At 39.6% G+C, this 27764-nt stretch overlaps 1 protein-coding gene across 1 annotated transcript in view; it reads right to left on the bottom strand.

Moving 5' to 3' along the window:
• CNTNAP5 (contactin associated protein family member 5) overlaps positions 1-27764 on the bottom strand; it is a 302872-nt gene that overhangs the window by 88817 nt on the left and 186291 nt on the right. Inside the window, exons 11-12 of the mRNA XM_065671519.1 lie at positions 23781-23887; positions 9011-9130 (exon numbers count right to left, since the gene is read on the bottom strand). Coding sequence (XP_065527591.1) covers positions 9011-9130; positions 23781-23887 — 227 coding nt within the window. The remainder of the gene's footprint in view (positions 1-9010; positions 9131-23780; positions 23888-27764) is intronic.

Raw genomic sequence — 27764 nt, 5'->3', positions numbered from 1 at the left:
GACATCTTTGAAATAAGGATGGACAAGACTTCAACAAACATACTGTTAGTGACAAGCACTCATTAACAAGTGTGTTGGACAGACCATAGACAGTTCTTTATCTGATTTTCCTCTGTAATTTTTCATTAATTTTCAGTGGTCTTGTTATCATTACAGCTGTGCTCAGCTGTCCTGAAATCTGAACTATGACATTCAAGAACTGCTTTTCTCCACAGGATCTTTTAGAACTGAGACGCTAACTTCAGATTTTCCATCCTCTAGTTTGCGAGGGAAAACAAAGTTTATTTCTGTACTCAAAGTAATTGTGATTTTGCAAGTACATAAGAACAGAAAGTTCAGAAAAGTAATAGCAGAAGGGAAGAATTCCAGATTTACATTTCAGAGATTTTACAGATCAATGAGACCTGTGCTTTGGTCACTTCAAAGATTCCCTTTACATTCCGTCTTGGAAGTAAAGGTAACCATCAGCACATTCTCACAAAATATTCAACTCACTGATCTAGTAGCGAAAGGAAAGTCACAGCCACCACCAAGCATCCCTGTGGGATGGCAAAAGCTACCACCATTCAAAAGTTTTTTTCCCTATGTAGCTGGTGTAGAAAAAGCACAGAGAAACACAACCTCTGCTACCTTTTTTATTTTTAACAACAACATCAACAACAACAACAAAGCAGTGAAAGAGGCTTTAAAAACTTGTAGTTTGAAAGGAAGTCTTCAGATTAGAAGGGCAGCCTAACACACCACAGATGCAAGACAAAAGAGATGGTGACAGCAATGTTAGAGGAAGAAGAGAGACAAATGCAACTATTTCAGCCATATTTCCTCCCACTTCCCAGGGAAAAAATAAGTACACACATTTTAGCAAGAGGGATGTGAAGCACAGATGGGCTAGGTAATGTGCACAAAGTCACATGGACCTGCTAGATACAGGCAGAAAAAAACCCCCAACAATAGGGAAAGTTCCTTCTTTCAAAAGGACACTCCTTTGATTATCTGCAGCAAATGAGTCTGAAAGCAATTTAATCTTTTGTTTGCTTTGGACGGAGTGGGAGAGCTGATACTTCTCCCTCCTGCATCTCAACTGACTGAGGGAGAGTTACCTAAGAGCAGGAGGGCAGTAAATTGAACAATTCCAAGACAATATCAAGACTATGTGTACCTGCCTCCATAGATCTGAAAACTACACAAAAATAATCCCAGCCTTTCTTCTGAAAACCCTCACGATTCAGGTCAACTTCTGGGTTTTATTCAAGCACCATTTTCTCCACCTTCAACCCAGCAGCATTAAGAAAAAGGTAATATTATTCTCCTCAAATTCACATGTACAAGCTTCAGAACCTGCGTCAGAAACGTAGCTGCAGTCGACATGCACGCAGATCACTACACCTAGAAAGCAGTGCAAAGCTGTCTGCAACTTAGCTCTAAAACTTGCATATGCCTTTGCAGAGGCATGCCTCTGCACAGATTATGTCCATGGCTTTTGAAATTAGGGCTTTAAATATTGTTCCTATTTCACAATATGAGGTTCAGGTTTGTTGTTTTAATCTTTATTCTTTTTTGTTTTGTTTTCATTACATTTTTAGGCAGTGGCACTGTAATAGATGCAAATCAAGTTGAGTGCCACTAGCTCCTTCTAGACATTTCCACATCTGGAAACCGTTAAACTAGGCAGATAAGGCACTCTTTTCCTTTTTCTTTCAACAAAGAAGTTATCATTAGGTTTTTGTATCTATCCATACTATATGTTTTTTTCCTGTTTACTCAATTCAACTAGCTCTCCCTGTGCTGCTGAATTTGCAATGAGAATGAAAAAGCTGTTCTCCAGGCAAAGGTCACTGCCTAATTTTTAACTTCTGTTATTTAACTTTATTGTTTTATTACTTTCTCAGCTTGGTAAAATTTTGAACCACACACAAGCTGAAAGTAATTCTAAACCCAGTAGGAGAGTGAAGCCACAGCATCTACTGTACAGCCTGTAATAGTCAAACGCAGCCTTCAAAAGCATATTTCCTAAATGCTTGTTAAATTGTTCCATAATTCAAAGGTGACAATGCTTTAATTTCAGGGTAGTGCTACAGCTTTATGACTTCACAGTTTTATTTAATGGTCCAATTTACTAGGATATTATGCTGCCTGCATTTGGCCCTAGGAGATGTTTTTACACCATGGGACTGCAATGCATTCAGCACATTTTAGACCCTCTGTTTAGCCTCACCCATTGCTCTATCATCTTGCTGGAAGCCCCCAAGTTGCTTTTGACAGCACACAAATTAAATTGTGGGAAATTAGAGCAGCTGGAAAACTGGCTTTCAATGAGCTCTGTATTGTCTAATTCTCATTTTTATTCTTCAACTTTAAATATCCCCGTGGAGCACATTTCACCCATACAAACCACATCACTCCTTTGTGATTTAAGAGGTTTGTCACAAAACAAGATTATTCAGACTGATTAAATTGCCAACAAGCCAAACATAAGGTAAATGCTACAAGAGAGAGAAAAATTGCTCTGAGAGCTCATATGATGCATTTGTTTCATGGTGCTCTACATTGAATGCTAAATATTGTCCTGAAAGTTGTACCTGTAACTACAGGAGCAACCACACAACAGATAGACTCTCCTCCTTGAGCACCATACTGTTTTAAGCTGCAGTGGCAGCTTAAATATTCAAATATTCAAATATTATAAATTCAAATATTATTTGAGGGGTGTAAGAAAAGCCAATTCTTATCACAAGCAGCTTTAATTCACTGAATCCAAAAAAGTGTTTTCTGAGTCTCCTATGAAACCTATTCATTTTTATGCATTTTCTTTTCCTGCTAGCTGACCCAGCAATATGTCCTTCTGCAGCTTGTTCTATGCTCATTGGCTTCCACTTAATTTCTGATTCAGCCACTTCCAGCCAGTAGAGAGGCATTGCAATGCATTTCCATGGAAGAAGTTCTGGAGGGAAGTTCCTGTCCTCTCAGTCCTGCATGCAGCCCACTCTCCAATGGTACTGGTAGACTGCACTTATGGTGTGCATTCCTTAGGGATGTCCATGCCTGGAACCGTTTCCCATCAGTAGGCAGCACCAGGAAGGCACCATGCCACCGGCTCCATAGACATGCTGCCTTGGCCCTGGCAGAGAGGAAAAGCTGGGTTCCCAGCTCTTACACCCCAGGCACGAAGCTTGCTCAGTCTTAGCCCACAGTTCTCTATCAGCAGATTGACCATGCCAGGTGTCTCTCATGGATGAGAAGAAGGCACCTCTTCTGCAACCCCTTGAACCCTCATCCCTGGTGTTGTGCTGAAGCCCAGAGATCACAAATTATTAACCTGCCAGCCTCTTTCTTGATCATCCATTTCTGTATTTCCCCTAATACAGTCTACCTTCAACAAGCAGTGAAGAGGAAGTTGTTGGAATACTTCCTAGTGTAAAATGGACCTGTCTCCACTGTGCTCACACTCACTACACTTTTGACAACAATGCAGTCTTCTCTGACTCAGTCTCCATCTAAGGTAAGTTTTGAGAGACTCAACATAATCACTTTCCTGCTGTTTTATATGCCTTGTGATGGCTCAGACATTTGCATGAGCCTGGCAGAAAAGAAGTGGAGCCTGTAGGAGACCTGCCATTCTTCTGGTGCTGAACCAGGAGGCTGACACCAGCCAGTAAGCTAAAATTAATCATTGATCTAGTCGTAGCAATTTCTAAGCATTATTGATTTGATAGCCTAGAGTCTGCATACAGTAAAATAGCATCAGTAAAGTACAGTGACAGAATGACTAAAGTGTAACTAAATCTTTCAGATATCAAGGGCAAAATTTACCTGGGAGAAGATGAGGAAAGGTGATTACAAACACTTTCCATACAGGGCAGCAAAACAACTACATGGATGTAGACTGCATGTCTATAGACTTCGTATGAGTGAATATGATTATTAGCATTTAGGTAGTACTCCAGACAGATCGATAGATTTCTAAGCAATGAAAGAATAATGTTCACAATGATGGAAAGACTGTCAGACCAGAGGTTCAAAGGGTCCATTAGCCATTTTCTATATTGACTGTTATCAGTCATTTCAGTGGGAAGCAAAGATTAATTTAACTGGGCTAATTATCAATCACCCTACAGGGAAAATTTCTTTCCCAGCACTGGTGGCTGTTCATTACCCCAAAGCATGACAGGATACATTCTCCTTGTACTTTATGCAAAAAAGTGTGGGCGTAGAGTACCATGGATCATGAGAGAATCCAGGTAAAAAAAGCACAGTTAGTTCACATTCATATGCAGATGGCACTGGAAACACTCATTATGTTCCCTTGGCGCTGAACACAATCATCCCAAAGTATTAATCCCTACACTGACCCATACAAACCCTCATGGTTTCTCTCATAACATTCAGCTACATATGATCTTGGTTTGGCCACATTATGTCTGGTTTACTTCCCCATGCAAATGCATATACAGTGTAGTGTCTTCATTGCTTCTTACAATTGATGAATTTCCCCATGAAAGTGACTTTGCTTTGCGTGTGATGGGTATAGAAGGTGAAAACAACATTATGTTAATAAGGTGCTGTCTTTTTTTTTTTTTTTTATTCTAGTTTGTTGCCTTTCACTGCCATTGAGCTGCCTCTTTATTCCTACTGCAAAAATATGCAAATGAACATAGCTTTTGTCAACGAGGTTCATTCACTTTGGGTCTTCCCAATCTGAATAGCTCTGGATTATTTACTTCTAGCCTCTCTTTGAACAGATATCTTTCTATGCCCTAATTAAGTACATTACTGCTCCCGACAACCTCCTATTTCAACAACATATTTTACTTTCGCTAGAAACAAATAACCTTTAAGATAAGATCCTTCTAAAGTGCTTCAAACACTCTTCTCTCTTCTTGGCCGATTTAATACATGTCATCTACAATTTTTGTCACCTTGTTTTTTTAGCCACTTCTCCAGACTGCGAATAAATACATTTATCCACTTCTGTATCTGCAGATGTCCTGTGACACTTCACTATTAAATTTCTTACCATGCTGACAATTTGCTTTATGTTTATAATACCTTTTTTCCTCCTTTCTCTCTGGAAAACTTCCCTTCCTTTATTTCTCTCTCCCTCCTAGTCTTTCTATGATTGTCCAAATCCCTCTCAACACACACAATCACAATTTTCTGGGTTCTTCACAATTTTTACTCAGCAGTGGATTGCTAAAGTTCACAGGCAGCAGAGAAATCACTGGGATCACAGACAGCAGAGAAATCACTGGGATCACAGACAATAAATTAACTTGTAATGTTGACACTTCCCGTATCCACATATTGGATGCATATATACAGACACCAATATGTGAGAAAGCTGGTTAATAAATGCCCTGGTTAATAACTAGCTACAAACAAGATCCTTGCTTGATTCAATTAAACAGGTAAAAATTAGAATTTTTAACAAATGTAAGTAAACATTAAGGAACAACATTGTTCTCTAAATGCAGTGATGCTACTCATTTCTGATGTTCTGATTCCTTCTTTGAACTCATCCTTCACAGATTCAAGCAGTGTATTTCCTAGCTCACTGCAGCTCTACTTCGAAAAATACCAAATACGTTATTCCCTGGATTTTCCATTTCATCTCCAAATTCTTCAGCCTGAACATGTTTTGAGCATAAAGAGGTTACTGTTTCTTGAACTGTATACCAAAAGAACTGCCAATGTAAGAGCAAAGCTTCGTTTACATCAAGAGGCAACCTCTGTCTTAGAGTGTGAACAGATACCCAGGAAAGCAAGGAAAACCAGCAAGTTTTCTTGAAACTCATTCACATTTCCCAGCAATCTTTGCCTCACAGCCACCTGAGCTGGGAACTGCAACTAAACCTCCATGTTTAATTGCACTTTCTGAATCTATCAGACAAGACTGGGCCTTTTTCCAGCCTGCTTTTTAACCCTGTTACATTGCCCCCGTTGATATCCTGTGGTAGTTACGTTTCAAGTTGAATTATTCAATGCATCAGGAAAAAGAAAACTGAGACCCTTCACCCTCAATCCTGCTATCTAATAATTTCACTATCCCATATCTCATATATGATGAAAAAGAATCAATTGCTATTTGCTTTCTTTAAGCCACATATGATGTCCTTGATTTCCTGTGACAGTTCCCTCCACCATCTTTTAAATTTATTTAGTCTCCCCATATGGGGAAGCCATCCATGGCTCTGAACCATCTGTATTTTTCCATTGATAGGAGGTGTGGTATGGATTTACATCACTGAACAATAATGTTGACTTTTTTGTTCTTTGTATGTTTATAATATAACAACATAGAATATCACTTTTTGACTTCCCCTGAATATTGATAGTTTCAGAAAACTATGCAGAAGCACTACTCAAAAAGATACCAAATTCAGAATCCATCCCTGTATGCACAGAATCATAGAATCATAGAATGGTTAGGGTTGGAAGGGACCTTAAGATCATCTAGTTCCAACTCCCCTGTCACGGGCAGGGACACCTCACACTAAACCATGTCACCCAAGGCTTTGTCCAACCTGGCCTTGAACACTGCCAGGGATGGAGCATTCACAACCTCCCTGGGCAACCCATTCCAGTGCCTCACCACCCTAACAGGAAAGAATTTCCTCCTTATATCCAATCTAAACTTCCCCTGTTTAAGTTTTAACCTGTTTTAAGTCCTGTCACTACAGTCCCTGATGAAGAGTCCCTCCCCAGCATCCCTATAGCCCCCCTTCAGATACTAGAAGGCTGCTATGAGGTCTCCACTCAGCCTTCTCTTCTCCAGGCTGAAAGCCCCAGCTTCCTCAGCATGTCTTCATACGGGAGGTGCTCCAGTGCCCTGATCATCCTCGTGGCCCTCCTCTGGACTTGTTCCAGCAGTTCCATGTCCTTTTTATGTTGAGGACACCAGAACTGCACACAATACTCCAGGTGAGGTCTCACAAGAGCAGAGTAGAGGGGCAGGATCACCTCCTTCGACCTGCTGGTCACACTCCTTTTGATGCAGCCCAGGATACGGTTGGCTTTCTAGGCTGCAAGCGCACACTGAAGCCGGCTCATGTTCATTTTCTCATCGACCAGCACCCCCAAGTCCTTCTCTGCAGGGCTGCTCTGAATCTCTTCTCTGCCCAACCTGTAGCTGTGCCTGGGATTGCTCCAACCCATGTGTAGGACCTTGCACTTGTCATGGTTAAACTCCATAAGTTTAAGCATGAAGTTCTTTTTTTCCATACTTTGCACATAATCTATTACTGTAAAAAAATTTTTATTAATATATCAATAAGGTGTGTTCCCAGAGAGAAAAGAAGCTCTTCTTATTAAGGCACCCAAACCATATTTAGATGATACAGAAGCATAACGCAATTGTACCTCAAACTCTCTGAACAACTGTAAAATACTAATTTCTTTTTGTGTCTCAGCCTTCTTCTATGCAATAGAAATAATAAGAGATGCCTGTGACAAACCTTCCCCTGCCTCATATAAGACATCTAGAGAAAAAGAAGAAATACAAAAAAGTTCTCCAGGCTAGAAGGTTATGCCAGTTTTCCCCATCTCCACTTTTCTCGTAACCAAAATAAAATTAGAACGTCAGCAAGTTCATTGCAGACAGAAATCCAGGCATACGATTCTGGATTTCTGCCAGATAAAATTTATTTGAGGAAAGCAGATGCTTTCTGCAAGGAGTTTGTCAAAAATCCTACTTCTTTAGCAGAGATGAAAAGCACTGACAATGTTTTGATCACATATATTTATATGATAAATAATAAAAATGAGCACATTTCCCATACTGGAGATCAAGGAAAGATATTCAGACAGAAAGGTGAAACTCTGTTTCAATTCTTATGAGATTCACAGTGAAGGAAGCACATCTTATTAAATATTTGTTACAGTTTTATAAAAAACATAATAATTAACTGGCTTGCATTTAATTAACATAACAGTTGCCCAGTTATATCAAAATGAAAAGTTAATTTGAGACACTTTAAGTACAAGGAGATTAAGGATAAAATATGAATATATATATCCTGCATCCTTAGTTTTCGGGACTCAGTGTGGAGGTGGTATGTAGCAAATTAGCTCAACCAGAATCAGCACCTTAGAATGGGTAATAAAATATTCTTTCCTCTGCATCTGGCCATAGGAATCAAAAAAAGGCAAACAGGAGACAGTCTAGGAAATTTCTTCTCCATTTAAAAAAACAAAAAGCAGAAAGGGCACTCTACTACCTACCCCAATTCACAATACAGGCTATGCAATCTTTTCTCATTCCCTTGCACGACAGTCCCATATACAAAATAGGACTCATTTAAGGGGGAGTTTGCCAAACATACTTTTGCCTTTGGTTTTGTTTTTCCTTTTCTTTTTTAAACTACATATCTGTAAGGTTAAAAAGTCTCAACCAATAGGTCATCTTGCCAGGCTCTTGCTACACTAGTTGTCCTTTGGTGTCCCTCCTTCTGAGAACATCATGCTGTCTCCTCCATACAGGTACCCAGGACAATCAAGATTTCTGTTCTCTGGGACATCAAAAGCAGCATACTCATTTGAGAGGAGGTACTCCTGCTTAAGTCAGACTGGAAGGGTTTACAGCTAGCTCAGTGCAAGGAGTTTAATAATGATTCTCAGATCTAGTGTTCCAGTTAAGCAGAGAAATCATTCAATTACAAAAGAAAGTTTAAATTCTAAGTTTCTGCACCATTAGTGGAAAAACATAAACATCTCACTAAAAGTGAAGCTATTATAAAAAATATACCAGCAGTGCCCTTTATAAGGTGCAAATAGCATTGAAAATACCACTTAGGAACACTACAAGGTCAGCCCTTCAAACTTTGTTTAAAAATTACTTTTACTTATATCCTATTTAAAGAAACATTTCAGAGTTGAACCTCAGTGACTACCCGTTCTCTGCTTTTTCCCCATTGCTGAGCAGTATTATTGTTGTGCCTATCATTGTACTAGTAAGAAGATCTCACAATCATATTAGAGCCAACATAAAGCACTGAAGACAAGGTTAGTTCATTACCTGTTATATTGCAAAAAACACGGAGTGGTCCAAGAGGTCCACTTCCATCAGAATCGATGTAGAAGAAACCTGATGTCTTCCCTTGGTGTCGATAAGCCTCACAAGATTGTTCATAGATAGCTTTAAAAGAGAGAGAGTGACTGCATCACAAACAAGGAGAAAACATTCATACATGAGTACTGCTTTAATCATTGTCATACAATAGACTGTTTCACTGTTGATTAGCATGTGAAAGATTTTACTGCATTTGCATGCAAGCCCATGCTCAAAATTAGGCATGTAATTAACTACTTTCTTGAACTTAATTGATTGTGGCTTTAAAGATCTATGCACTGGCCTTATTTTGGATTAAAGTATGTAAATACTTTAGTAAATGGATATGATCTTTCAAATGTACCGCCATCTAGTTGTGGAGTGATATATATAAACATCCACATAATGGTATTTAAAAGACATATGTACACACACATGTGTACATGATCTTCTACACAGGCATGTGCTCAAGTCTTGTCAACACAGATGACATATTTTTAAGTAACCAGCTTCCCTACAGGATATTGGTAACAGATAGCTAGAAGCCCCTACCACCATCTACTACCTAAATGAAAACAAGCCCCAAAAGCCACTGTTCCCTAACAGAAAAGCTCAAGCTCAGATATGGTCTCCATTCTTGGTGACATCTTTATGCTTTAGCCCTGTTTTTATACAACCCTTTCTCTCTGCTTATCAGTGTTCTTCTTTTGGCAAATTAGTGCCCATGGAAATCCAAGTGGTTAATAAAACGGGCACAGCAGGTCATCAAGAGCAAGAACAGGAGGAAAAACTCTCACAGGCCAATACAATTCCTTGTAATTTAGGCATTGTTTCAGGCAAGATATCGCAACTGTCACTTCAGATGGGGCAAAAAGTCCCCCAGAGAGGCAGTTAGGTCATATCAGAAAGTCACATGTATGACCTGGATTTTGAACAACAGTAAACTTCAATCCCACTGCAGAAGGATTGATTTCTTTTTCCACCCACTTGAACACTTACCTGATTATAATGACAAGGTTATTCTCCATAGCAGCTTATGACTGTTCAACTAATTGGCAGCAAACACAATAAAAACCACAGATTGACTTAGCAGACAGATCAAGACTTCCTTTTTTCTCCCTATGAGACAGCATTATTTGGAACGCACAATAACTGAAACGCAAGCAAACAGAACTATCCCTAATCTTTAAGTAAGCTTTTCAGTGCTACCAATAGCAGAACATACAGAAATATATTTGGACATCATCTTTGGCTACTGCGAGGTCAAATCTATCTTTTCTTATCCCCTAATTTTGATATTATTTAGATACTATTGGCACATTCATAGAACACACTACAGCACAGGACTTACACAGGCTGGGAGACAGGGGAACTTGTGAGTAACACATTTGTTAGCCACTGCAAATCTTTTTTTCCATGCCCCCTCAACTCTTCAGGCAGAAAAGCAACACAGCTAAACTTGATAAGGCATATCTGTTGCATCAATACAACTGCAAAGTTCTCAGTGCTTTTCATCTGGAAGGACATTTGCAGACTGAGTGTGGGAAGAGCACTTCCTCGCCACTTCTGAAATGTAGTCCTAGCCTCTCCTGCAGAAGGCAGCAATTGGTCTGCACTAGCAGCAATAGCTCCTCATTTCTATTCCTGTGTGCACAGGGACTCACATTCCTCCTTGCCCCTCATTCCTTAAAAACAGCTTCTCTAAAAAAAAAAAAAATACAGAAAGGCTTAAATAGTCAGCTTGAAGTAGCCTTTTCTGATTATTATTCTGAAGAATGCTGTAACATATTTCGCCACTCAGGTATTAATAGAATTTGGACAATTCTTAACTTCTGCCAACAAAATTGAATCACAGTTCTAGGAGCTCTGATCCTAAACTGGCTACAAATTTAATAGGGTCTCACCAATAAATCACTTGTGCCATTCACCAAAATATACTCTTCCCTTGTACATTTCTCTTCTGACCAGATATCTTCAGCAGGCAGAACGTCACTAAGTGCTAAATATACACAGTACTACACTTCCCAGAGTTAAGAAGCTTCTTAAGGTACTCAGCACCTGGTGAGACAGTGCTTTAATTAGTATCCATCCTATAATAAATATAATTCAGAAAGTTTCTTCTTTACAGTTATTAGCTTGATGTAGAAAGCACCGTAGGAGTCCAGAAGATCTCCACATTCCCCTTTTGCTAGCTGGCGAAGAGTACATATTAAATGCAAATAAAATAAGATCCCCAAACCAGAACTTTTTCTTCAAATATTCACAATCTGCAGGGCTAACAAAGAATCCTCCAGTCACCAAAGTGCTGACAAAAGCAACTGGGGTATGGAGGGTCAAGAGAGAGACTGTAACAGGCAATTAAGTAAGCAATCAAGGAATCATGGCTTGATCAATTTCCAAAGTTCTCAAACTGCAGTTCACTTAGTGAATTTGCTGTCATCATCATTACAGGACACTATCTTGTCTCATTAGGGAATATGTCAAATTCTTCCCCTGAATTGTTTGCTGAGTATTTTTGAAGACAAAGGATGGTGCAAGGGGTAGAGACATAAAACTAATATATTGCCAGTGAACTGTCACAGCTAGAAACTCAGTCTTCATCACAAACTTTTTCTTACTGTGTGTTTTGCTTCTTCTTGAATGTCATTTTGGCTAGAGCCCAGATTTACTTTTTTCAAATTACTAAGGAAAGATGGGAAGACTCAGCCATTAATAATGTGGTCAGATGCAAACAGAGATGATCACTCACCTTTAAATGGCTCCTTTGTCATTGTAACTTTGGGAAAAAAGGCTATATAGAGCTAGAAATCAGGCTAGGGGTGCTCAGCTGGTATAAATCTGAAAGGATGCACAAGCTTCAGTGAAACTACAGTTATGTCTGCCAGAAGAAAATCCATCCTGGTATGTTTTCCTTTTGGTTATATGAGAATTCCAGCACTAAATACTAGGGAGTAGCAAAAGAAGTGGGAAAAGGCTATAAACCTCAAGCTCTAGAACGTAAAACATACTCTAAGTGTCATGACTTAGAGAAAAGGTGTTTTGGTGGACAGTTTATTTTGTAGCTGCAAGCTGAAAGTTTCACGTCTGTATCTTAAGCATTTGGTACTTCATGCTTCTAGACTGTACGGGCCATTGCTTTTAGTCTGCCTTTTTGCTATTTTATGCTGTATAATGCATGAATGAAAAAATGATATTTGTTTTGCAGTCAACTGACAGATGCCCCCACAGATGTTTCAAATGCACCATTCAGTCCAAGCTCTGTTCAATGCCTTTGCAGGCTGAGCTGACAGGTTTCAGAATAAAGTTATGCAATTCCATTTACTGAAAATGGCCCTCTTACTCTACTGACAATGACTTGAAGCTGTCTTTATGGTTCAATGAAAGACAAGATCTCTTTGCAGTGACTCGTCTCTTTATGTAATCAGAAATATTATACAAAAGTAAAAAATAGATGAAAGGTCAGCTGTGACTAAGACTCCAGAGCCTTAACTTTAAAAAGTGCCTTCATGTTTATATTCCTACTTTTTCCAGACTTCTCTGATACAGATGGAGATATTATCATTTTGGGAACAGTAGGAAAACCGTTACTGTAGTTGTCATGAAAGAGTCACCAATCATTCATGCATGCAATAGGGCCTCACTTCCCAAAAGCAAGAACCAAGTGAAATTATGGAACTGTTGACAAATGCATACATTTTAATGTCAAATAACATTTGCAATAATTACACCTTTTTAATAAAGGAAAGGTATTCATCAGTTCATTCAGAGTAGAGGACATCAACAATTTTCAAGCATTATTTTAAAATTAATAATAAACACACAAAAAATAGTGATTTTATGCCCTTCTGAGAAGCACTTTAGTAGTGTTTATACTTCCATTTCTTCAAGTTTGTTTTTAATTTTAAAACATTCTCCAAAAATTGGACCAGAGCAACAAAAATAACGTTCTTTACAGGCTGCTCATGCGAAGCTTGTTTTCTCATGAAAATGCTTCATTAAGCACTTTTTGAAAACATAATTTCAAAAATTAAACCTCTAAGTTGTCTTTTGTCGCAAAGAAGCAAGATCAGTTTTGCTTCTCTAACCCTCCCACATTTTTTTTTTTGACTAATTTTGATTTATGCCAGCCACTGAACACAAAATGATAGTTTTCCACCACCATTTGTTTCACTGAGCCAAAACTACAGAAAATCACAGTTTATGACTTTCAGATCATGCTGTGCTTCTTCAGGCCCTTTTGGGAACAAGCTGCACTGCCATGCAGCAGTAGCACATCAGGTTCTGCCACCAAGTTCCTACAAGGCAGTCAGAATGAAGCTCTTTGCTTCACAGAGTTGCATTACACTAGGGCTTGACAGAAATAGATGTCAGCAGCACACATGAACCCATGCTCCCCTCCTGCAAGTATTGCCTGAACCTCGCAATCGGGTATGGTGGGTAAAAGCATCAGGATCAACTACAGCAAAAGGCAAAATCCAAAGTGTAAAAGATGTCACATGGGAAGATTTTGGCTGGTGGGCTATCGCTGGTAACAGTGGCTACTCCAGGAAGTCAAACCGAGCAGCAGCGTGAGTCCAAGGTCCCAGATTTAATAAAGGGAAACTGGTCATAAGAAATATCTGTTTTACTTGGTCCCAGAGAGACTGGATGTCTTTTCTTCTCCTTCCCCCTCCCCCTCCTCCTTTCCCCCCAAATCACTTATAAGCTTGTATTGTAGTTTTTGCAGTGCTCTTTAAGGAGGTTTTTAAAGGCTACTGCTGTGTTTCACAAAGAAATTTAAAATACTCCCAGAGCTAGCTACCAAAACTGATGCAGCCTGAGAACCCCATTCTTCATACCAAGGGCTGCTTCCCTAAGTACTATATGTGCTCTTGCCTAACCACCAGGATGAGCCATGCTGATGGCGTCCAGGCATGCACAATACTGACAGAATTCAAAATATCTATCTCCTAACAGACTCCTATAATCCTATGTGAAACACGTATAACCCAATTTCTCCCTCAGGTATCTCTTTCAAGCCTTAAGTATCTCAAATTAAACTAGCTTTTCAGATCAACAAGTCATCCCATCAGACCATTCATTTTGAACACTGCTTTACTCACTTATCATAATGGCCATCTTTTCTTTAGGTCTCACTTCTCATCCTCCCATGTGCTTAAGAAAAGGTCTGTCAAACTTTGAGCAGCATTTACAAAATAAGCACTTTATCCACAGTCAGATCGACATCACACAGTTCTATAGGTTATCTTATATCTCCTGGGATATAAAGATTCATAAGCTGAAATATCAAAACTGTGGATGTGAAACATACATTTCCCATATCAAGCCACAAAAACACTACATCCCTACAGAAGCATGCTAGCAAAATGATAAATACACACTTTGATTGATCAAGGTTCAAGCTATAGATCACTGATTCAGACTTCAGTATCAGAAAGGCATCAAGAGATTTTGATGTCATTATAATAACTCATTTTGACCTTTTGTGTAAAATCAACTATAGAATGTAATTTTCTAATTCCTGCATCAAAACCCTTACAGCTGGTCAGCTGGAACATACACAGTAGCTCTCTGTACCCTGCAATCAGGTTCGACAGGGCTGGGGTCCCTCTTAGCCTGGCTCTGCAATTGAAACTTCAGCCTTGATTCCATACACTGCAGGCCCCTGAACGGTTTTAAAAATGAGCAGTTTCATCACAGTTCAGCTCTCTGAACTATCTTGAACCTGTTAATTCAACTGTTTTAATTATAGTCCTTAAATCAGAAAATAATGTATGCCTGCTGTAGCTGAAATCTTTAACAGCATATGGCTGAGCACAAATATTTTCAACGTCAAATGTCTGTTGTTTCCAATAAAACATCTTTTTATTCAATTTTTCATCGATTAGCTGTCACTTTACTAACATTTGTCTTTCAATCTTACTTTTACCCCAACCAGTTCATCTGCAGTCTCTGTTATAGCCTTCATTATGTTCAAGTTCACTCTTTCATTGTGGAGCTCCCTGGAAGATAAGCCTTTAGCTGGCCCTAGTTTCCCTGAGTACTTAATGACTCTGATTCTTTTGCCCCCAAGTTCCTACCTTATAAAACTTCTCCTCTCTCTCACACCACTTTATTTTTCACCTCCAGTGCTATTTTGGCTTTAAAAAACAAACAAACAAACAAAAAAAACCCTGTTCTTTGTGCAAAGACTTGAACTTCTGCAAATAAACCCCAGGGAGCAATACACTTAAAGTCCCCTCTCTTCAATGAATAAATGAAGTTGTTATTCACCCAGTAAGACACAACCCTTATATTTAAAACAGCGTCGGCTGTTGGGCTCAATGCAAAGGTTACAGTGATAACCAGGGTCCATTTTTACTGTTGGGAGACCAGGCAAGGCAAACCTCCCTCCCCTCTACCCAGAAGTACATTACCAGCACAGATATGACCAAGAACATAAATGCCAAATCAAAACCAATTTCTTTGGTGTTTTTTGTCTGTTTGTTTTTTTGTTTGTGGTGTTTTTTTTTGTGTGGTTTCTTTTTGGTTGGTTGGTTGGTTTTGTTGTTTGGTTTTGGTTTTGTGTGTGTGTGTGTGTGTGTGTGTGTATGTGGCTTTTGTTTTTTTTTTTTTTTTCTGCTTTTGGTTTGTATTATTTTTTACATCAGAGGAATCTGTCCTTTTCCAATTTAATGGGCACCAAGATAACTTTCCTCAAAAGTTAAAATTCCTTAAATAAACCTTAAAATCACCTGCATTTCTTTTCTGTACTTCCAATTACTTTGGAAATTGAGCATAAACTTTTTATTCCAAATACTCTGAGCTGGAGATTCAGACTCTGAACTACACTAGTTATGATTACCAAAATGAATCCTGTAGGATTGCTGTTTCTAGGTTAGATTCTCATAATCTAATAAAAATAGCTGATAAATTTCTCAGAGGGAGATAACATTTTACGGTGATATGATAAATAAAATACATTAAAGAGCCCTAAAGATCTTTAAATCTTGATTTAATTGGGAGGTGCTGACACTGTCCACTCCCTAGCTAAAACATAGCAGCAAGATGCATGTTGCTTTTACCGCCTTTAATAATTGCATAGTCATTAAAAATTGTAGGCACAATATTTACTACCAGGTCATTTGGGACTCACTTCATTGCTTTGCAATTCTTTGCACCTTAGACACAAAGAGCAGTAATAATCCCTATAATAATTATTAATACTGTGTCTTCTGAGGTTGAAACGTATGTACTGGTTAGACTGGAAAGGACAGTAAGAAGTGGTGATTCTGTTGGGATCTGCAACCAGCCATGGACTGACCCTGGACAAACTGCAATGCACAGATGCTGACACAGACCAAATTAAGCATTTTCACTAAAAAGCTTAGAGCTCCTGAAGGCAGATTGGACATAACTGTTTCACCTTGTGCTTGTATACCTCAGGCCTGACAGATTTGCTCTTACAGATTCGGAGTACGGATTTTTCTAAATAACAAATAAAGGAATATGCAATGGGAGGTTTCATCTTCTCATTCCAATAGCACAGGGATTAGTACAGGCAATGAACTCTGGGAATGATTGTCATTCTCACCCTTATAATACAATTGTCTTGTTAAATGCCAGAAAATGAAATTTGTACTCTTGAAAACTGGATTTTGACAGCTCTGCTGTTGACAGACTAACACAGTCTCTACTGTGATGTGCCTGGATGACAGATGGCTTATTTTTCCTTTTCAAAATATGGATTTACTCATCTGATAAAGAATGTATTATTTCCATAGATAGATTTAAAATTACTTTCACCACAATGTCACCTAAATGGATGTTTGGGAGGAATCCTTCCATTACACATGGGGATTAGACAATTTCCTACCATCCATGCTAAGACTCCCCCTGGTTGAGGTATGAAAGGTCGTATCAGCCCATCCTCCCCTGCTGATGTTTGAAGGCAATCGTGTCAGTCATATACCCCAGTGGCCCCTGTCCGGCGCTTACACAGGGTGACCTCCAAGTCCTGCTGCTGCAAGAAAGCAGTCAGGGAAACCTACACCATTTTAAGAGCAGTGTTGGAGGGAAAGGAGAAATCAAAGACTAGAAGGGCACAGTGTAAAGCATTGTATTTCAGCATGGCTCTTGAAAGGATTGGTGTCCCTGTGGTGATGGTCACACCTGATGCAGTCAGGGTTCAAAAGGGATTGAGCTAGTCCCACATGTACTTTGTTCTGCAGTAAATTCCCAAAGAGGAATATTCTCTATGTTATTCATAAGGAAATGTTAATCAGAGGGAAAAACTTTTTTTAAACGAACGCTGCTGAGAAATGCAGATGTACAATTTACAGATACACAAACTGAAGGGAAAGTATTAATAAGACAGTAATTTATTACAAAATAAACAATGAAAATTCATATCCCAGCAACATGGTGTGAACAAAAATATGCAGGAACACTAAGTACAGTACTGAAGGCTTGATATGAATATTAAATGTGTTTTGTTTAGTCAAAGAACACCTATGTGTTTAAATACACATGGAAAAATCTTATTCCATGAATCTCAGACAGGAAAATTGACTACTCAGGACATGCAAATTACATGACTAGACTCACTGTTAGACATTTGCCAGCCTGAAATTCTGAACCTCATTTGTGCAGCCAGCAAACTGCATACACATCTCCCCACCTTGGAACACGAGAGAATTACCAAATCCATGGCTGGCACTTTAAGATGCAGCTCCAGTACTGCTAATGATCTGGCTGAAGCCACATTAAGCTTTTCAGATCAAAAGTGATATATGCAGTAAGCATATTAATATTAAAAAATACATTTTCAAAGCCTGAATTTATGTTAAGTTTATGTCATATCAACGACTATATGACATTTCCATTATTGGATGGATCTTTCCTCCAGCAATTACCCCGGCCAATACGACACATGCCTGTATGTGCAAGATACATCACACACCAAAGCAAATATCCAGAATTAAATTACATTCTGTTAATTATCACCTTGCAAAGCTTTGGGACATGTTGACATCCCCAGAACATGAAGAATAAACCCATTATTTTATATATCTCATCATCTTTTATGCATGTTCAGCACTCTTAACAATAAAATAATACACCGAAGACTAAAGGCCATCTGAAAACTATCATATATAAAAATAATAGAAATACAGAAGGGAAAGATGAGGCTTTCTAAGGGACTAACATAACTCATAGAAAGAGGAGATTACTAACCATTACCTTGCAATAAAGTTATAACATTCTGTATCTCAGGGCCATTTTACACTGGTCTACTGCTTTCACTATCATATGATAATTACAAGGAGAACTAATAGTATGAGAGAGATGACTATGCAGGTTTTAAACTATGACCTTCCAATTTAAAATATTTTGCATATATATACGCCTGTAACTTTTGTTTCCCTCTGTTTCTCTCTCTCTCTCCCACCCTATAATTCTGACCTAGCTTCAGTTCCCTATTGTATGTCTATGTTAAGACAGCCTCCCTCTACAGATGACAGACACTGGTATGTTTCAGAGGTGGCCCACGAACTTACTTTGGACAACCTATCTCACAGTGGTATTAGTCAAGTTCTGAAAACAGCTCACACTCTGTTATATATAGAAAGCAAGCACACCACTATCTTAGATTAGATGTCACAGTATCAGGCAGCAAAAACAGATGAGCTGAATCCCACCCAGGCCTTTTTCCCAAGCTGTGTACTAACATCAGTGCTTCTATGTAAAAGAGGAAAACAGAAAACAAACATTACATTATTATCTATTTTGCTATAGTTCACACAGGTGATCACATAAAAGATGCTCTCTTATCTATCTGGATTAGACCAGACTACTGCAATACCTGATGGATCAGTAAGCTACCCACCACACTGTAGAAATGGGAAAAGTATTGATTGTTAAAAGGGCTTCAGCTGAGCTAATCTTTCAACTTATATAAATGCAACCTGTGTGAAGCACATTTAAAAGATAAACCAAAATCAAACCCATGCATTTGACAGAATTGAAATAAGATTGTGTCCTCAAAGCACTGTCTTAGCTACAGATCAGCTCAAGTAGTGGCAAGCAAACAACACTTTTAAAGGAAGGAATCCATACCATTTCAGTACACAATATCGATCACATACAATATACCTGCAAATTGGATCCTTTTCCCAACAGAGGTGGAGAAACTAAGGCACAACATAACTTGTACACAAGCAAAACCAACTCACCTACCACTGGCTTAATATCCTACAGGTTTGTTCTGTGACTCCTTGTTTTCCCAAACTGTGGGCAGTGAACACCCTACCCAGAGACAGTGAGCACACATTCTATGTTTTCATCAAATGGAAGTGCAAGGCACTAGCATACGTTTCGGAGTTTCACAGCTACAGTTAGTAGAGTGATGAAAGCACAATTGCTAATCAGTACTGTGACTAGCCAGCAAGATGTGAATTGCACTGGAAGCTGGAATGATGAGAGTTAAATTAAAATCCTCATTCCCCATTGGAAGAAAAAAAAAAAAAAACCACCAAAAAAACAAAAATCCAAAACAAACCAAAGCCCCAAACAAACAAAAACAAAACAAAACAGACTTGGAAGGTATTGATAATATTGCACATGTGGCAGCTTGTGAAGGAGGATCAACTGTCACCAGAGAAATGGACTTATGCATCAGGCAATAAGATTTGCAAGCAAGGAACAACCTGTTTAGAAAACATTCAGACTCTTCCCATATGTTACTGAAACCCAGAAAACACCAGTGGGTTTTACCACTATTCTACCTGTATTTACAGCTAAACTCAGAGAAGAGGAAGAGAACATAAGCAGGACCAGATGGGACTTCAGTTCATGAAACTTGTCTGCCACACAATAGCTATTTGACATGAGCCTACACCTTTTCAGTGGTGGAACCTCATTTGGATCATGCAGGTAGCCACAACTCCTGTAACAGTTTAAGACCTTTCAGGACGAGAAGGGATTTTGAATGAACAGGAAAATACCTGAGGTTTGCAGAAAATCAACTGCCTTTAGGAAGATTATATTAAGGCCATGTCTAGACTCAGCTATTTCTTCATATGTGTCTCAAGATGTGCACTTTTGCTTCACTCTCATGTCTTGAATTTCAACTATGCCCACTTTCAGTCATGACAGGCACAATCTTGTCCCACGTATCTGACATAGTCATGCAAATGTCCCAGCTGTGCCTTCTATCGACTCACTATTCTGCCCTAACACTGTCTACTTCCCCTCTGTTGCACTAAATGCAAACTATTTATCTTTGCTTTTCATGGCATATGTTGTGGTTTAAACAAAGTCAGCCATAAATCACGCAGTTGCTCTCTCACTCCTCCCTTCTTGCCCTCCCCCTACTCCTGGAGGGACGGAGAGGAGAATCGAAAAGAATGCAACTCCCACGGGTTGAGATAAGAACAGTTTAGTAACTAAGGTATAACACAAATCACTACTGCTACCACCAATAACAATAATGATAAGGGAAATAACAAGGGAAGAGAATACAACACCTCACCACCAGCAGACCGGTAACTCACCCCACCCAGCCCGACCGAGCACCAACCGATACCTAGTCCAACCCTGCAGTGAAGTAGTCCTTCCAGGTAACTCTCCGTTACATCCTGGGCATGACGTGCTGTGGTATGGAATACCTCTTTGGTCAGTTTGGGTCAGGTGTCCTGTCTCTGGTTCCTCCCGGCTTCCCCTCCTCCCTGGCAGAGCATGAGGCTCAGAAAGTCCTTGGTCAGACTAAAAGATCAGTGTTATCAGCTCAGTTCCCAGGCCAAAAGTCAAAACACAGCACTGCACCAGCTACTAAGGAGAAAAATGACTGCTACTGCTGAACCCAGGACAGCATATTTCCAACCTATCTACCTGTCATGACTGGCATTTGCCCTGTCAAAAATGTCAAACTCCTCTGGCCATAGCCCTATATTTGTCAAACCAGCACATTATTGCTTTCTCTTATGTCACTCCTTCATACCTGCAAGCATTCAATTTCTTCCTCTTTTAAATCTCTATTACATTTTGCCTACAAGAAAGCCTAGCAATGTACCTGGTAGACTGAAAATGCCACCTGTGATGCTAATGAAGACTTTCTGGCCCTCCATCACCTGCACCAGCGTGTTTTTTCCCCTCAAAAATTTAACTACAAACTCTCTGAAGAGATGATAGTCTATACTGTTAGCTGTTCCTCACAGTGGGATTCAGTGTGGTCCATGAATATTTGTGAAGAAACCAGAAACACTGCTTATGTATCAACCTCAAAATGCACTTTAACATATTACAGATGATAGTAAGGTAAGGACAATGTATCTTCAGATTTCAGTTCTTTAAATGGTAAGGTCTCTCTCTAAGCTGGTAAAACACAAATCAATTAATTCTTATTTGCAAATGCATGTCCTGCAGTTCTTCATGAAAAAAATGACAAAGACTGGGTCTTTTATGTTGTTCAACCAGTGACACCCACTTCTTACAAACACCAAAAGAGGCAAAACCAACACTAATGCAACTCAGAAACAAAATCCATTACACTGAAACTATTCACACTATGTGTGACTTGCAGCAGATTGCCAGTTAAATCTTTCCACTGCTGCTGTATGGACTTGTGTCTGAAGGGCAGTTTAATAAAAGAAATAGCCTCTCCAAAGTAATACAAGTTCAATTTCAGGCTTGTCAGCCTCAGTCTTCTAGCAAAAATCAAAATCTGTTGAGATAATGTTTCAGACCTTAAGAAATTAGATGTTTTACTTAGCTAGAACTACATGGGATTACAATTCCATGATTGGAAGAGTTGCCTGTACACTAAGGATATTCAAGAGCTATGCTGTGATCAGATCTGCAGCTTTCATTCACCTGCTACAAGGTACTTCTGTACATCAGTCACTATCATCTGAAAGTGATTACGTCTCCTGTTCTGCAGGTTTCTTATCAACAGTCTGCATTTACCCACTGGCTTTGAAATGGTTTCATTGCACATTTCAAGCACATGAATGCATCTCTCCAGACTAATGCTGCTGTTTATCAGTATCGCTTGGCTTACAGGGCATCTGGCTCTACAGTCTAGCTGGAATCAAATTAGTTGCTGATAATATGGTTGTAAATAAACTGAGCAGCTGAATAGATTCACATGTGTGCACAGCTTGAGCTGCTGGAAAGTCTTAACACAAGATCTTCCTGAGTAACTTTTTGGAATAGTTTTTACACATCAGTGAACCTTAAACATCTATAGCTATGTATGTGCCTTTGAGAGCACAGAACCAGGAGGATGGACTAGCTCCATGCAAATGTCTATGAGGAAAACTGGTCATGAACCAATCCTCTGCAGTAATGAGATGCTCCTCCTTGGAGCACCAGGCACACTGAGCTGGCACAGACATAATGAGCCTCAGGCCCCGAGCTAATATGACAGTGCAGATGTAGCTTAGAGTTTATTGTCCCTAATCACCTTTGACAGTTAACAGCCACAGGTCTCTTCCTTCCACAGGGAGCCTCCCCCTTCTCACCAACCTATTTGGCCATCTAGTTTTGTACCAAAACCATCAGCTGGTGTAAATACACTGCTATGCCCTCAATCGCTGCACGCACTCTGGGTTGGGAATTTTGAAGAGAGGTGATGCTTTTGCAGCAACAAAAGCATTAGACAAAAAGTTAAACCGTCTCCTCAAAACTATGAACTCAGCATTTTAATTCCCATCTTGTGTGTGGCTTGGCATGAATTCAGCACTAAACTTTTAGCTTCCTTTGTTCTTACAATATAGGGTTCAGGTGACAGATCTATGAATAGACCTCTCAACAGCCTCTCCTGTCAGCTGCAGACCCCACACCACAAATGATTTCACCGTTAATTAGTAAACCATTAAAGTCTTCAGAATTACAGTGTGGTTGCCAATATTCTCAGCTTCAAACCACTAAGTACCTTTTCTTCTCTTCTGCTTTTTAGCTTAACAGGGCAAAAAATGGATTTCTCACTAATCTTTTCCTATTTGTGGTCTGAGTGCTCATCAAACACCTGGAGTGGGTATAGTTGTATTCCTGGAATTGTTCTTACTCACTCTTTTTTTCTTTTTATTTCCAGTGACAGAACAGTAAGTTTACCTTCATTTACTAATTGTTTTCCATTTTAGTCAGCTGTATGAGCAGGTTTTATTTTGGCTTCCTCTTTCTCTCTCTGTTTTTTATTAAAATTCACAGCATGCTGTGCTTCCACTGTTTTATACTTGTTTTTAACCCCTTAAAACATTGTATTCCTTTTCCTGCAGGTTTCAGTAGCTGCGTGCTTCATGTACTGTCACTGTTTCAGATTCTGTATCAGCAAAATTCTAAAATCATAAGTTGTTGAAAACTGGGTTCTTGCACAACGAACTTTTGGATAATCTAAAGGCAAAGGAGCCCATGGTGCCAAAATTGATGTAGAACCCCAAACACAGCTCAGCCCACCTAAATGTCTAATGAGCAATGTGTCTACCATGTGTATGTAATATTAATGGATTTAAGATTCTCCAAATCAATGAGAGAAAAAATTGTCGAAAATTAGTTAAAATAATCTGGTTCTTTTCTTCAAAAAATGCAAATCGATTTCTGTGCATTCCCAACCCAGTTATTGACTAGTTTGAATCATGTCAGGACATGCTACATCCTATGATATGATATATGATAAGACATCTCACAAAGCTCTAGTTTATGTGCAACTTGACATACCAGCTGTAGTAGAAAACACTGTATGTGTGGGTTTACTTACAGTTGTGACACGTTTCTCCCATGTAGCCTGTATCATTACAATTGCAGTAAAAGGTGGTCCAGGACTGAGAGCATTTTCCTCCATGTTCGCAGTAGTTGGGTAAACATCTAATTGGAGACAGTTTTAAAAAAATGAAATTAATGTGCTGGAAAAAATAATTATAAAACTGTCTTAACTCCTCATTCAGGCAAGAGTTTCCCATGGCTGAATCACTGTATAATACCTGACATAATTTCGTGTTCCTCTGATCTGTGATTCACTTCAAATACAAGCACTGAAGCCAATAACATTTAATGTATCCAGCAAGCAGGTAAAGATTACTCTCCAAAAAACATTCCACTTGTCTCCCACTTGCTAGCAATTAAAGTGTCACAAACTTAGCAGGCACAGAAAAGGACAAGTAACACGTGAAAATGATACTGAAATCTTGTTTCACAGGAGAATCCCCTGCTCTTTCATTAAACAGGCATCATTGTTATCAAAATTAGGCTGAGTTACTTTTGTAGTAACACAAACAGCATGAAAATATCAGAAGTAAGAGGAAAAATATGTTTCAATTATGAATTCTATACTCTCTTCTTTCTCTCATTTTAGTTGGTATGCCTCTAAAGTGCTACTGTGAAGCACATTATTTAAAGAAGAAAGAGGCACTATAGCATGCAGTTTGGGAAGTGAACAGAAACAAAAGCTGTGGGAGATAAATTCAATATCCAAGAGAAGAAGTGAATGCTGATCTGAAATACACTGGTGTAAACATGGGCAGTGCAATGGAGTTACGCCACCCACCAGGGATGGTTTCATTTTTTCCTTTTTCCCCCCTCCCACTTACTGTATATTAGATAATCTCTTTTATACTGCATGTTTGGCTTTTAAAAAATGAATAACTTGTTTATACCACTGATTCAATTGTGATCAGTGGGTGGATAGAAAAGAGGCAATCAATTTCTCTCTTGCAGCCCAGCACTCCATTAAGGTGTGCTTTGCTGTAAATTGAGCTTCAAACCCCTTTTTACAGCCCAGATGTTTCAATGGCATTAGTACTGAAGTCACTGATGCTACCTATATTTGTATGAGCTGAGGACATGATTTTATTGTTGCTCATCTCATCTTTAGGAAATGTTTTTGCATGTGTCCTGGGTTCAGCTGTAATAGTTATTTTTCTCCTTCTTAGTAGCTAGTGCAGTGCTGTGTTACCAGCTGGGCTTAAACCACGACAGCATATAAGTGTGCATATTGCCTTTAACTGTGGCTTTCAGTCTGTTTCTTTTAGAATCTGTACAAATAAAACACACTTTACACGTGCAAGCAGAAAACCTATATGTCACTAAAGACCACCATCTTCACCAGTCTCCCAAGCCCTACCAGGCAAGCATTCATCAACTTACCTGAGTCCAAGGCTGTTCAGAGCTGCCAAACAATGACAACCTAAAGAAACCTGTTTACGCGCACAGAGGCCTATGAGACTCACCTCTTGTCCTCAACGTGCAGTATGCGAGTATGTGCATACATACATATACTTGTTTAAGTGTGAGTCTGAGATTAATTCTAGAAGTCAGGTTTACTTTATCACAATTTATACCATCATACATCAAATTATGAAGATAACATAAAATATTAATATGAAAGATTAATTATTTTATTATTATACTTACTCCATTACTATAGTAATTATTTATTATTCAAACACCAGAGACATAAGGAATTTGAGAACAAAGTATGTTATTTGTAACTATCTGTAACATCTTTTGGAACAACTATAAGATATATTGGTCGTATAAAAATAGCTGTCATGGCTTCTATTAATCACAGGGCTCAAATACAAAATGAAGGAAGTGAATGGGAAACACATGCCTGGTTTTCTAGCTCACCAGGGAGCTTTTTTCAGTGCTGTGGAGAACACAGAGGCACAGAATCACAGAATGGTTGGGGTTGGAAGTGACATCTGGAGATCATCTAGTCCACTCCCACTGCCACCACCCACCTGACAAAGCAGGTTCACCTAGAGCAAGTTACACAGGAACGCATCCAAGTGGGTTTTGAATATATCCAGAGGAGACTCCACAACCTCCCTGGGCAACCTGTTCCAGTGCTCTGCAACCTTCAAAGTAAAGAAGTTCTTCCTTATGTTCAGTTGGAACTTCCTGTGTTTCTGTTTGTGCCTATTGCCCTGTATATCCTGCTGCTGGGCATCACCGAAAAGAGTGTGGCCCCATCCTCTTGACATCCACACTTAAGATATTTGTATGCATTGATCAGATCTCCTCTCAGTCTCCTCCAGGCTCAACAGGCCTAGCTCTCTAGCCTTTCCTCTTAAGAAAGACGCTCCCATTCCGTAATGCATAACCCTCCACTGGACCCTCTCCAGTCGCTCTTTGTCTTTCTTGAACTGCGAAGCACATAACTGAACACAATACTCCAGGTGAGGCTTCAGCATGGCAGAGTAGAGGGTTTACCTCTCTTGAGAGATTACCTCTCTTGACCTGCCAGCCACACTCCTCCTGATATATCCCAGTATACCATTGGCCTTGTTGGACACAAGGGCCCATTGCTGGCTCATGGTTAACTTGCTGTCCACCAGGACTGCCAGGTCCTTCTCTGCAGAGCTGCTTTCTAGCAGATCAATCCCTAACCTGTACTGGTACATGGGGCTATTCTTTCCTAGATGCAGGACCCTACACTTGCCTTTATCAACTTCATTAGATTCCTCTCTGCACAATCCTTAGCCTGTCCAGGTCTCACTGAATGGCAGCACAGCCTTCTGGTGTAGCAGTCACTATTCTCAGTTTTGTATCATTAGCAAACTTCCTGAGGGTACACTCTGTCCCTTCATCCAGATCATTGATGAGTAAGTTGAACAAGACTTGACCCAATACTGTCCCATTGGGAGTACCTTTCAATGGTATGCTGGGAAATACTCTAACAGAGCCTAACACCTGGCTGGTACAGTGACAGCCTAGCCAGATCCTCTGCAATTACATCTACCCTTGTGTCCTGGGTCTACCAGTAGCCGTTTTTCTCCTTAGCAGCTGGTGCAAGCTCTGTGTTTCGACTTCCAGCCTGGGCAGAGAGCTGATAACACCGATTGTTTTTAATTGTTGCTAAGTAATGTCTATTCTGGCCAAGGACTTTGTGAGTCTCATGCTCTGCCAGGGACGAGGAAGCAGACAGGACACCTGACCCAAGCTAGCCAAAGGGGTATTCCATACCACAGTTCGTCATGCCCAGGGAGGTAACTGGGAGTTACCCGGAAGGGCACGGTATCTCTATGGGGGGGACAAACTCATTCGGCGGTGGTATCGTATTCTCTTCTCTTGTTATTTTCTCTTATCATTATTATAATTGGTGGTAGCAGTAGTGATTTGTATTATACCTTAGTTACTGGGCTGTTCTTATCTCAGATCCTCCGGGAGCAGGGAGGGTTGGGGGTGGGGGGGAAGGAAAAAAAGAGGGAGAAAAAAAAAAAGGGGGGGGGGGAGTGAGTGAACGAGCTTTGTGGTTGGGTTTAAACCACGACACTTTGGCAATGGTAAAAAGAGATTAGAGGCTTTGGGTTGATGCTGAAGAAAGCAAAAGCAGCCTCTGATCTGAACCATCTGTACTCTGCAGGACTATGCCAGCTCCCTTGAACTAGCAACTCCCCAGCAGCTTCGTCCTAAAGGCTGCAGGAGAAGCACAGTGTTTCAACCACTCTGCGGTGACATACATTAATTTTGTCTGTAAGCGCAGATTTGTTCATATCTGTGCTTTGGTCATGCCTGCCCTTGCCCTCAGCATATTGCGTTTGCTTCTACCTGCTATTTGGTGACAAACATTCATTTATGTCCCCCATACAACAGGAGTAGTTACAGCAGTAGTTACATTCACATCACAGGGTGCTGGCCACAAGAAATATCTGATGGTAATAAAGCTCTTTGGATGGGTAAAAAGAACAGTACTATGTTATCATAATTTACATCATCAGTGTAACGGACAAATATGGTTTTT

This window comes from Lathamus discolor, chromosome 3, assembly GCF_037157495.1.
Source record: "Lathamus discolor isolate bLatDis1 chromosome 3, bLatDis1.hap1, whole genome shotgun sequence".
NCBI lineage: Eukaryota > Metazoa > Chordata > Aves > Psittaciformes > Psittacidae > Lathamus > Lathamus discolor.
The sequence above is the reverse complement of the archived record's forward strand: the minus strand, read 5'-3'. Positions and strand labels throughout refer to the sequence as shown.